This window comes from Schistosoma mansoni (assembly GCF_000237925.1).
Source record: "Schistosoma mansoni, WGS project CABG00000000 data, supercontig 0180, strain Puerto Rico, whole genome shotgun sequence".
Taxonomy (NCBI): domain Eukaryota; kingdom Metazoa; phylum Platyhelminthes; class Trematoda; order Strigeidida; family Schistosomatidae; genus Schistosoma; species Schistosoma mansoni.
The window spans coordinates 139,752-153,927 of NW_017386064.1; the positions used below are offsets into that span (position 1 = coordinate 139,752).

Sequence of the window (14,176 nt, forward strand, 5' to 3'; positions counted from 1 at the left end):
AATCAATTTCCAGTTGCTTTTATTAAAATAACGATCACAGATACCAAGATCTGTTTAGATGAAATTACCTTAAATATTCACGGTCATTTATTAAGCTTGACATTGAATAAAACCGTAGGACTATTGGAAAAATCTTACAGATAACACTATTGTGTAGATATAAGTATTAATATCAACCGAAAATGAATGATCATTTCATTGGTCTTGATCTTGTAACGTTTATGACTATTATTCTATGTCGGGTTACTGAAAGTAATCAAAAATCCTTTTAATAATGAATGTATGAATACTGATAAATACTATACGCTTGATGATCTTCTACTGCCGATAAAATTCTCGAAGACATTAATTTGCATGACGTCTTTGTATAGTTAAACAGCCAAATGAATCTACTACTTAGTATTCAGCTAATGTCATCATAATGGCAATAAAATGATGGCATTAACTTATCTAGAGAAATACAAAGATTGAAGTAATTCATTCAACGCCTTTTTATATATTAATCTTTATTATGATAAGTACATTTCATATTTATTTGACATAAATGTTTTTTTCCCTGATTCACTGAATATATATCATATAGTAACTAGGGGTATAAACAGAACACTTCATAGGAGACAAAGAAAACGTTATCTTTATACTCTTAATTACCAGTTTTAGGTATTTAAACCTTCTGAAAATTGTGAACATATGTATAAATATTAAAATATTGAATCATTCATGAAAGATAATATACATACGATGACGATTATTTACTTATGAATATAATTACGTATCTTATATTGATAGTAAAATCGGATTAGACCTGTCATTGTAATCAGTATCGTATTTTGTATCAACGTAAATAGTCACTTTATCTTAATTGCAACATATTCTCAGTAGACTGCGTTTATCGTATCATTCAAAAAGAAAACAATATATTATGTTATTCTACAATATTTTTCAAGGTGAATAATAAAAATGACTGTATTCAATCGTACGTCAAGGCTTACAAGAAGTAGTTCACCACTCAAACTATACAATATTATAATAGTTTCAAATAGATATGTAAACCTTTTACAAAGTGTAGCAAACGAGAACGCAGGTAGGAACAATCGAATGTATCCGAACACAAAATTCTACAGCATCTTAGTAAAATCTGAGAACCATAAAGTAAATACTTAGTTTGCAAAATGTCAATCATTTGTCTCAAACTTGATTGTTTCTTTTGCAAATATCATTCAATCGCCTCAGACTTTAATATTTCCGCATTTACATAACAAATGGTTTCTGTTCCCATTCTCTCCTCCTCGATCTTTTTGAACTTCTGCCTCCAGACATTCTATTCCTGACTAGCGTTATATACTACTTATATTGATATAAGTAGTACACGTCATAAAAGCACTAGCCATTACTCATTATCAAAAAGTTATTAACAGTTCACACAGTAACAAAGTATTTCATTAGTTAAATATGTTAGTGTATTAAAATATGAATCGTTTTTCTTTTCTATGCAACAAAGAATAATGGAGGCAGTTATCATGAATACTAAAGTTAAATAACATGGTTTATTTGCATTTTCAGATGTTTACAAACGATACTTTTTAAATATGGAATTATGTTGGTAAAATTAGTCAATGTTCATTAAAAAAAGCTAATGGAAATCGATTGTAAGCCTTTTTCACGCTTAGCTTATAGATTTATTTTATATTTAAAAATAGTAACCACATTATGTTAATATACATAGTTTAAATAGAAAATTGAAATGCGTAAAAGCTAATTTTATTTCTTAGATGTAACATTTGAAAGGATTTAATGTATGGAGATATAAATTGATATTAAACGCATCGCCCTATTACGTAAGATCAGGTTTTATTTGTTTCATAAAAGCGAGAATCCTACACAATTCAACATTTGTTCAGATGATTTATTAATATTATTTATGAGAAAATTATCAACTAGGATTTTTAATCGAAAGAAGTATCCCGAATTGTGATTCTGTTAAAATTTAGTTTAATTCTAAACACTGTATCATGAAAGTAACATGTTCAGTGTTTCTAATACTGAAGTGGTGTTTTCAGATGTCAATAAATGGATGTCATTCAATTAGTTGAAAAAATCTATGAATATCATGCAGTCGGTAACATCGAGCTGACGAGTCCAAAATAGGACGAAACACTCATCTTGAACTCCACTGCTATCTGCTATCCATCTTTGCTTATATTGCTTGTGACTTACAGCAATATCTAGGCAGTACGCACAGGATGTATATATACCAACTAGAGACTGATCAATTGCAGTTTTAAACAACAAATGTAAGATACAAGCAAACAATACCAAGTGAATTATCCATCATTATGGTTTCTGGAAAACTGGTTTGACAATGAAATCAGAAAAAATTGTTGCATACATCGTAAAACCTTGCATTATACTTTTGTCCAGTTTAGTTAATAAATTTCATATAAATGCAAATTTTGATTGGAACTCATTTATTTGTCACAGATTACCTATCCTCTACATGTAATGTGTTCCCAGATAAAAACCTCTCTGTAAATAATCAAATGACAACTTTTTATTGATTATTATATGATTTACTATTCTTCATTTACAATTATTAAGATTATCTTAAGATTGTATCTATCAAATATTAAACACAAATATTCAAACCCATGAACTTTAGACATTTAAAGAAGCATTTTCTTTCCTCATTAAATAGATTTTCAGTTGAAAGAACATCACTATATTTGAAGATCTATGTACATATTTGTTACTAAATTTTATCATGATGAAACGAAGATATATGAATAGTTACTGACACAATCTTTTTGCATAAATTAATTTATTCAGTTTATTCTTTGTAGCCTGGGTGATGGATTTAATCTAAACTCAGTCAATAATTAATTGTTAACAAAAAAGAATAACCGCCTACTGTGTACACATGGTTATTTAAAAAAAAAACACAATCTAACTGAATAGAACGTTTACTTCAGCGTTATTATTAATTATTAGCTCAGCTGGTGTTTCTTAGCATGCTGTTTATAAAGTACAATAAGAAACTTAAGAGATGAATTTAAAAAAGGGACTTTTCACTTCTTTTCCCATATAGCTCTTCTTTATTTGATTTGATTCATATCAATGAACATATTATATGAATGAGATTATTCTAATTGTTATATCATTTCGTGATATTTATAATGAAAACTTTATAGACAAGCACCACATTTACCTTGGATTGAAATGGAGAAAAGTCAATATTTTTTTCTCTAATATGACGAAACTAATTATACCATATTCAAATAATCGATATCTTTAAAGAAAAGAACGAAGACAGAATTATGAATAGCGTCCCATTTGTTGTTGTCATGTATATCATACTGTTTGATTCATATAATAGTACAGATGATTTATGTAGAGCTGCATAACAAAGGTTGATGTATCTTTAATATGTTATTCTTTCCTAGATATCGTTTTCATCGCCCTTCTAAATATGGTTATCATTTAAATAGAAATAGCTGTATATCAGTCATAAATTGTAGCACTTGAGTTTATTTATTCGTTAGGATTCTTAAATCAAATAAGTAGCAAGTCTGTTACTGTACAGAGTCAGTTTGCAATTCTGAGCAAATTTGACATTTAACAAACATACTAGTTAACAATTCTAAGCAGAATCTTTGCTGTAGATAAAGTAACGCGTTCAGTTTTATTGTCCAAAAAATATTTCTCAAAGTATGACGGTTTTGATGAATCTTCAGTGTTGAAGAACTTTTCAGAATGATTTCAAGTAACCACGTTTCTCTAACGGTTCGTTTCGAAATAGTGGTCAAAGTATTAACTTTAGAAAGTTTTAAATGAAACGAGTAACTTACTGAGTTACATCATTGCCATTAAAATGATGTCAGTCTCTATAACAGTGGGAGAACAATTATTCCAATATTGAAAAAAGATCAAACTTAATTCATAAAGGCCATTTTCAGGAGTAATATCGTTTGACAAATGCACTACAAATATATAGAAAACTATTGTTAAGTACTGAACTGAAAAACAATAAATTTATGGGCGGAATTTTGTCGATACTTTTAAGAATGAATATGGGGTGATATAGTCATTATACTGAATGTTGAAGACATGGTGAATTCATTTTTCCAGAAGTGGACACTTATTAATGAAGCATTAAAAGTATGCGAGATAGTTGATTGCCTAATTAGCAATCAGAATATGAGAGAGATAAACAAATAAGTAGCTTTCCTGGCGTGAGATAAAAACATTATGGTGTATATGAATGTATCATTAGTGTAGAACATGGTACAGGTGTGGGTTGACTCAAAATATCATTTAAAAACGCAATGTTATTGCAAACGATATGGAGCCATATCATGTGAAAATTCTAACCACTAAACGTGGTTATCATACAAACTATAACCAGGTGTTCTGCATTTACTAACATGACCGAGATCAAGATTCTATGATCTTATCAACTTACGCTACGTTTCATTTTGTCTTTTAGTAGCTTTCTTCCAACCTACTTACACCATGGTGTAGGCTGTGGTTAAGCATGATAGCCACCTCAGACAATTAATAATTATAAACTCAACAACTGATTTGCTGTCTTTTCCTAGAACTCTGTGCCAAACCTGAACAACGGTAATTAATAAAATTGAACTGATTAAAGAATATCAAGATAAATACAAATAGATCAAGTATGAAGAACCATACAGATATCAATGGGAAACGTGTAATAACATTATCAAGTCATCCCTTAGCAGTTTAACTCGTTTAATTTATTACAGTGAAAGATGATTTGAATAATAGTTTTGTAAAGCGCTGGTGTCAAGGTTTAACATTGGAAAAGATAGAGACCTTCATTAACTCTATATTAAGAATCGATCTAATTTGAAAATGTCTACTAGTAAATAACATTTGACGGAATTTATAATAATTACTACTAGAATTAAAATTCTTACATTATGTCCTAGGTGCTTTGTTTCACACAAGCATTTAAATTTTATTTAATTGTCTCCAGTTCACTCAAATCAATGTTGAAATTCATGTTTGAATCAAATGATCTACTTCAATGATTTAACGTATTAATTTTAGGGTAATGATTTCTTGATTTCATATAAAAACTATTGACCTCAATTTCAGAACTATCAGAAACTTATTTATCTTATAGTTAAGATCATGAGTCAATTGAAGTTAGACCACCATCGAAAACCTGAAAGCATTAGACGGTCGTTTCGTCCTATTGTGGGATTCCTCAGCAGTGCGCGTCCACGATCCCGCCTAGCGAGATTCGAACCCAGGACCTACCAGTCTCGTGCCAGTGCACTTAACCGGTAGTCCGCGGAGCTGCATCCAGAGGTGTTAATGTCTAAACTCAACCAATCGTTTTTGAATATACTACTAATTATACCAATCGATCATAATTTGTCAGTGTAGCAATGAAAAAGATTAGAAATCATCAATTACTCAATACGTGGAACATGAAGATATATTTTTACAATACCATTTCCTACCACTATAAATAAACAAAAGTTTGTCTGCCATATTTTCATTAATTATGAAACATAATTCCTAAAGAAAAAAACTTAATCATTAGATTTCTGAAGTTAAACTATTAAGGTCAGATTGTATGAAAAAAGGAGTAGCATAAATCAATGTTTCGTAGGTTCATATTTATTTGGAAACTAATTTAGTCAACAACTTTTAGACCTCATGCCTATAGTGCATTTTTTCTCAAACTCTCTGTTGAATTCATTAACATATGTATTTTAATATAGCTTTAAAATAAAGTAACATGATTACTTCACATGTTATGCTATAGTGAATGAGATCACATGTGGGGACATTCGAATAAACTGGATTACAAAATTACAGAAAATCTTAGTAAAATTTCAGAAACATCCAGTTAATACTTTATATGCAAAATGTCAGTCTGTCATCTCAGACTTCATTGTTCTTAACCTTCTGCTTCTAGGTATTTCACTTTCAATCGGTGATAGATACTACTGATATTTTTCGACATCAGTAGTACACACCACAATTCCATACAACTAAGTTCAGATTTGAGTCTTCGTTTGAGTAGCATATAGATGAATGAAATATGAAACCTTTCAGAAATATGAGTTTACTGGCACTTACTACTTGTAAGTAGATATCATTAGTAGATATTATTTGACAGTTTCAAATAAAATGAGTACCCTGAAGAAATGGTTTACAGTAAGTCGTGAACTGTCGGAACTACAACTTTCTACTCACTGAGATATCATAATTAGTATAGTTGTTATTAACAACTGTTTGTTTTTGCAAATCAATAACATAGAAATTTATTTGCAAAATTTTAAACGACCGATATCTACGTTCTTTACGTGTATGTGATATTCAAATGAGTATAGATTTTATTGTACATTATTAGTTAGTAAACTGTACAAAAACATAAAATATTTTATTATCAGTCATATATTGTAATACCTTATAGTCAGTACACTAAACTCAAAGTCACACCTTCATAAGAACTTATGAGAATTCAGAGAAAAACTAAAGAAAACCATACAATGATTTTCTATTCACTCATACATATCTAAAGTATATGCATATTATCTCAATGTTGTTTTTATCAGACAAAATGTCTGAGTTTTTCATTTCTCATTTTAAATAATCATGGGAAAAGCAACTGAACTGAAAAGGACACTGTGGAAAAAGACGTATTATTTTGACATTACAAAATAATTATGATGGTAACAATCATAATGATAGTGATAATAATTTATCGATTTATAAACTGTCATTATGTATATATGCTGAAAAGCCTCTGTTTCTTTTTCTAACAGTAATCTATCTACCTTTACATTTGCTCAATCTTTGGAAATGACTTTCGTTTATTCTTTATATCACTGTCCACTACACATTTTAGACTTGATAGGTTTATAAGTAAAAAACGATACCAACGTTTGACTAAAACAATACAATGGTTAACAATATGTGTTTATACATCACTTACGTGACAAAGTAAGATGTACACGAAGAAAATTACATGATGTAGTTACGTAAATGTTAAAGTAGATAGATACATGAAAAAATGAATGTAGCTCGTTTGACCCAAGTTGACAATGTTTTTTTTCCAGTGATCATTTTCTACTATCAACGTGTATTTCTAGTTGAACATAATTGAAGAACAATTGTTAATCATTCACCTTTTATTTCATGTTAACAAGAATGAACTAAGCTATATATCAATCAATACAACTGAATATCAATAATTCGAATGATTCAGTCAACAACCTTTAACGAATTTAATTATTTATACACGAAATGTAAAACTAAGTACTGAACATAATAAAAAGGTACGATAATAACAGCGATTTCTTAATAGTGAATAATAAAATGTGATAATCTGATACTCTGCCAAAATGGTTAACTTGATCTCTCTGATAAACTACTGATCTATTATGTTTAATCAATCTTGTATGGCATCAGTTTTACATTTTTTTAATTTTCCTAAAACTTCACAGTTTTCACAATGAACAAAAATCAATAAGTCGGCATTGATTAATGTGTAATTACAACTCCTTAAAGTAGATTTTGTTAAATAGATTCAAGAGAGGTTATTTAAAGAACAAGTTATAATTCTTTACAGTCTTTAATAAATATCAATTGAAATGTGGAATTTCAGTTTTTCACTTGTAGAAAACACTACTTAATTAGTCTTAATTTATTCAATGGCATATCTAGTTTGTGAAGTGAGTAGACTAACTAAAGCATCAAATGATTACAAACTTAAAAATATAAAGTTATGATCTACCATCGTATATAAAATATTGAGCATTTATTACAAGCCACTAAAATCTAAATTATAATTATTTGGAATGAAACCTGTAAAAAACTATCCTTTATGGTTACAGCTAATATCTTATTGATATTATGGATGAAACTACGAATAAATTTTAATTATTTATATGACAGTAGCTTCATAACTCTGATGTCATACGTCATTTAAAATAGATGGATTATGACTAGTAGTAGTAGTAGTAGTAGTAGTAGAATCTAAGATATCCTTGTATGAAAATCAAATAATCAGACTTTGGCATATTCAGTTGACATGTCCTGAATAAGATGAAAAACATATCCAAGATTACAATACTAATGACGCTTTTTCAATTCTAAAAAATAGGTTATGATGAAACTTAATGATTTTACAAGTTATTTAATATTTTCTACTTAGTTTAATATAGCACATTTCTGTACAGATTTAATCAAACAAATCAAAATTCAAATCTCGCGAAACGCGATCGTGGATGCACACTGCTGAAGAGTCTCACAGTAGAACGCAACGGTCATCCATTGCTTCCAGGTTTTCCATGGTGGTCTAACTTCAATTGACTCACAATTTCAACTATTTTAATCAAAATTATTCACTATTTAATGAAAGTATTATAATTTCATTATTTGATAAAATAGATTTATGCTAATTTATTGTTTTAATAAGTAAACCATTTTAAAAAATTAAAAAACCCACTTTTAAATATAATTTCTTAAATCAACGAACCAATAAGTAAAATAATTACGGTATTTGAATAGATTATAATATAATTGTTAGTTAATGAACTATGGAAATAACTAGTGGTGAAGCGCTCGCGCGCGAGACTGATAGGTCCCGGGTTCGAATCTCGCTAGGCGGGATCGTAGATGCGTACTGCTGAGGAGTCACACAATAGGATGAAACGGTTATCCATTGCTTCCAGGTTATGCATGGTGTTCTAACTTCAATTGACTCATGATTTCAACTATATAAAAGAACTAAAATCTCCATCAAATCCCCTTCTGATAACTGATATTGTTTATTTGTATTCATGTATAATATATTAATTCCAGTATATAAATATTATAATTAAACATCTATGTTAATGTTATGTTTATGGTTACTAAAGAAGAAGTCGGTAAAACATTATACTAATTAGGAATTTATTTACTTATTGATTATTACTATACTATTTATTTATGAATAACACACCGATATGTTTATTATTTTAAAAATAATCATTAACTAGCAAAATTGTTTATTTTACTTTATTCAATTATAAATTCACATAGTATTGTTTGTTTGAATCTTCCCATTGATGTATAGGACTGCAACTGGTCAGTCTTTAATTGGCATATAGGCATACTGTGAGTATTGCCTCGATATAGCCTAAATTCACAAGCATTGTAAGCAAAGATGAATAGTGGCTAGCAGTGGAATCCTATTGATGGGAAGTTTCAAACAAACAATACTAAGTGAATTTAAACTTCACCCCATTGCACAAGCAAGTGGCTATCAGAACTCAGTGACCGAGTGGATCACAAGATGGTGTTTGAAGCGAAAGGTACTGGGTTCAAATCTCAGAGTGAACATCAACTCGGAGATGCAGGTACATCCAGGTGACGAGTCCCAAATAAGGCAAAACGCGCGTCCTGGATTCCCCTGCTAGCCACTATCCATCTTTGTTTATTCAAATATGTTAGAAATAATAATCTCTATATAATATATACTTGATTTTTACTCCTTTAACAAATTATAAATAATATATGACTATTTGCTCTATTTATATATATGATGTATTGTTAACCAGTAAGCTAACTTTGACAGTGATTATAGAATACAACATTCAAAAATGGTCTTCTTTAATACAACCTTAGAAACAGTATTGATTATGATTTTTTTCAACATTTATTTTGACTAACCAGTTTCATCAATGGTTTATGGAGAAATTATGTAAACCCCTGTAATTCTACATAAAGTATTATTACTGATAAAAATTTTCATTGCTGAACCTTATTCCAATAACTAACTCAAGTATATTGCTTAACTGTGAAATGAATATCGTAATTAATTAGTTTACTCAAATAAGGAATCTATCTATATCTTTGATAGGATTAAACTGTTTTTGAGTAATTCAATCTAAGAAAACAATGTATATGTATATTCCACAAATGATTGTGTTGCAAATGAATTATGCATGTGTCGTAATGTGAACCTTATGGTGGCATTACTTGCGTATAGATATTATCTTCACAACTGTAATCAGAGAGTCATGAGTATTTAATAAATTTACTGACACTTCACAATCACTTACTGATTATTGCATTAAAAAATTGTTTTACATAAGTGAATTCAGCTTTTACAATGTAAATAAAGTTTAAACACTTTGTATTGTTTGTTTGAATCTTTTGATTAATGTTTAGGGCTGATAAATTGCAGTCTTAAATATCAATGGGAAGATTTGAACAAACAATACAAAATGAATTTAAACTTCACCGCATTTCACAAGCTAGTGGCTATCAGGATTCATCACCTATGTAGATAAAGCGATGGCGTTTTAAGCGAACAATACTGGGTTCGAGTCCCAAAGCGAATATCAACTCTAGAATACAGATACATCCAACCGACGAGTCTCAAATCTGGACGAAATGCACGTCTTGGTTTCCACTGCTAGCCACAATTCATCTTTGCTTATTACGTTTAAACAATTGAAACACCGAAATATAGAAGAAAGAAGATCAATAAAATAAGAATTTATTAATTCCTTATTCAAAATATTTCGTGGAAAATAATATTTTCTTTAATGTTGCCATAATTTAATGGTATCAAAAAAAATTGTCTGGATTCATTTATTGTTTTCATTTGTTCAAATAATCATTTGTTTCTTTATTTATTTGTAATAAGAACGTGACCTCAGTGTACATATTTATTGATAAGTCATCCCTTTAGTCTAATGGAAGAATGAACTTGTTATTATAATAATGAGTGTTATGATTTTGCTTTAATCGATAAATATATATATATACCACATAAGAGAAATAAATGAATATGGAATTCTGGAATATTCTATGCTGATTTACCTTATGGATCAATGTAGGTCGAATAGGAAGGTATTGGAAACTAACCTTATCAATCAATAGATCTAATACACTCCAATTTATTCTTAATAAGTTAAACTATGGTAGAATATTGTAGCTGCGTTTAAGTTAACTTAGATTTTTTGACTATATCATGGATGACATTTTGTATGTGTTAGAGATAAACGTCTACTCTGTGATTCTCAGATATTTGTTTATTGGTTCATTTGCTTTTATAGGTCCTTATACGTTTTATTGATTGAATAAAGCAAATTCATTCTAAAATTACATATCGTGTGTATCAAAAGAATGAATATAATCAACATCAGCATCTCGTCAACTCTAATCATGTTGCTTTAAAAGAATTATCTCTCAAAATAATCTATAAAGTTAACTCAAATAGTGTACAAGTGAAAACCTGTCAACGGTATTTCCTTTAAAGAATTCATAATTTAACTATGAACTCTTTGTGTATTAGCATCATTTGGAATATATCATTTCTTATGGCTTCAGTATCGCAATTCATCTTGCTTTTAATTAGAATTAAGTTGTTATCAACCTCATCCATTATCGGCAATGGTCATTCATTCATTAATATTACCTTCACATTTTTCATTTCTTCTTCATATATGTCATGTAGGTAATTAATTGTTAACGTCTCTGACCCTTAATTTACTTTCGTCTCACTGCTTTGTTTCCTTGACATCATTAAGGAACATATTTAAAATTCTGAACAGTTTTCCGTATAATCTCTTTTTGTTCTTCTACAGAGTAACATATTTTCCAAATTACTGCATAAACAACTACATGGCTTTAATAAGTGACATCATTGAAAAGAAAACATTCCTAGCTGAGTAATCTCTATTAATTTGGATGACACAGTGGATTTCATTTATTACCCAAGTATGAACTAACGTTTTGGAACGTAATGTGATCCTTGCCGCAAAAATTACAAAATCTATTGTTTTGTGTGAATGATTTAACACTGGTCAACTGTGGTAGAACTAGTCTTTTTTAAACTTAATACTTCAAGTTATGATAGTTTGCTGGTATATTCAGAATTTTCCATTATTACACTTAGACAGTTTGCAAAGTTCATAGACTAATTTGAAATATATATAAACAGTTATATACAACAAATAATATTTTTGAACTCATCTTCCTTTAATTAATTGTAACTGAATTATTTAATTAGAAAAAAAAATAAAATAAGATTTAGTAATCTTTTACCATTATGTATATGTTTTTGAGTCTTATTATGTTCAAATCTTCGCTGAAAGGTAGTCTGATCTGTGTTTAAACTGGTAATATATTGGTTATCCCTAAGTAAAAGCATGAAGTGGAACTGGGTTAAATTAAACAGCTTCATGGATGTTTTCTTTTTTCTAAATCACGAGGATGACATAGTCATCTACTGACATTTCACGTTTTTTTTCTTCATTTCAAACTTTATTTCTTAAGTCTATTATTCCACTACATTTATATAATACTATCATGGTTTACAGTTTACTTAATTACATTAAATAGGTTGACATTCGCTACGGTTGTAAGGGTGAACACTATGTCCTACAAAACGTAACATTGTTTAAACATAAAGTCAGTAGAAATAAATATATTAAGGTGATCCAAAATCATTGAGTTCAGTTCAAGGTTATGACTTAACCATTTTATTGATTATATAATTTTATATAAAAAATTATCATTCTTCTTAGTTTCATTCATAAAGAGAAAATAGTTTTGTCTGCATAGTCCATTATTTGCATAAGGTTAAATAGATTGATTAAATCAATACAAAGTTTTAGTCAACGTACGTTTTTTACAAATACAATTTCTCATCATCATTTCCAACAAAAATAACAGAAACGCTTCTAAAATCCAACATGACATAAAATAACTAGTCTAATGTATTAGTTTATTACAAATTACCATCTAAATGGTTGTAACAATGTCATATACAATGAAATAACGTCAATAATATTAAATAGGAGTAATATATTTGTAAAATATTAGCGAATGAATTCTTTGAAAAAGCTTGAACCAGATTATCAGGTGAAACGTTAGATTTATTTCTAATTCATTCGCTAAGATTTTACAAATATATATTACTCCTATTTAATGTCTTACATCAATTTGGCACTCAATTACTGTGAAACTATTCGCTCTAATTTAGAGGAAATTTCCTATATATAACATCAATAATCCTTAAAAAAAACATTGTACAATGATTTGTAAAGTCCTTTATTATTGTTAACAATCAAAACAGAGGTATGTAAGAAAAACTAATTATATCCTATTCCTACTACGGTAATTCATTTTTCTATACGATTATATTCAGTAATGTATATAGGTATATAGATAGATAAAAGATTTATTCTACAGTACCAGTTACATTTATGAAAAGAAATTGATATACATATTACTTACCATAAAACATTATAAGTTGATATATCAAGTATATTAGATCCATTTTGTCTAAGTTAATGTAATCATTGATTATGAATTATAAATGTATCAAGATCTACCATTGAAAGAAACATCAATTCACATATACTATAACACAAATGATATGATTTTAATGAATTCAATAATATGAAATTATCTTCTTGATATATATATGTGTATACTTATATATATATAAGTAGTCAACATGAATTTTCTATGCTGGAAAAAAGAATTTACAATGTAAAACTGTTTAAATCAATAATAATAATAATTCCTTTATTGATTTTCTCGTTATATTACATTCTAATTGTATAAATGATTTTTATTATGAATGTAATAAACTTGAAACGGTTTTTATTTTTTCAATGTTCACCGTTTATTTTCTGTTTATTTTCCAAAAGTAATCAATATTGAAGAAAAACAAATGTGAATTAAAAAAATTTGTGGTAATTTAGTACAAAATTAAATAATTCCAGTTTTCAAAGTTTATTCAAAATAATATTCATGGTTACTGTCCTCGTGAATATACTCATAAACAGTTACTGTGTTTTTTTTTTATTTTTTTCTTATTTTTTTTTAGAAAAAAACTTTGTCACTATTTAATAAATTGTTTTAAACTATGATGTTTATTGTTATGTGGTAGGGAAATTCCTCTCAATTGATGTTTGATTTTTGGATATGAGAAAAAAAATTAAATTTGACCACACCCAACTATCATAATAATAATATTCATATTAATTTTTATGAGTAGTATTACTAATAAGTTAAATACTGATTAGTAGTATAATATTGGATAAATTAATATAAAATTTAAACTTTATTTATTTAGGAATTTCAGATATGTATGTACAGTATTCTCATCATATATATATATATATATACA

The 14,176-nt window shown here is 28.3% G+C and overlaps 1 protein-coding gene across 1 annotated transcript in view; it reads right to left on the minus strand.

Moving 5' to 3' along the window:
- Smp_176310 (nAChR subunit, putative) overlaps positions 1 to 13,318 on the minus strand; it is a gene marked incomplete at both ends in the record, with an annotated part of 76,605 nt that extends 63,287 nt beyond the window's left edge. The window contains one exon of the mRNA XM_018795220.1: positions 13,276 to 13,318. Within this exon, the coding sequence (XP_018646986.1) occupies positions 13,276 to 13,318 (43 nt within the window). The remainder of the gene's footprint in view (positions 1 to 13,275) is intronic.
- Between the last annotated feature and the right edge of the window lie 858 nt (positions 13,319 to 14,176).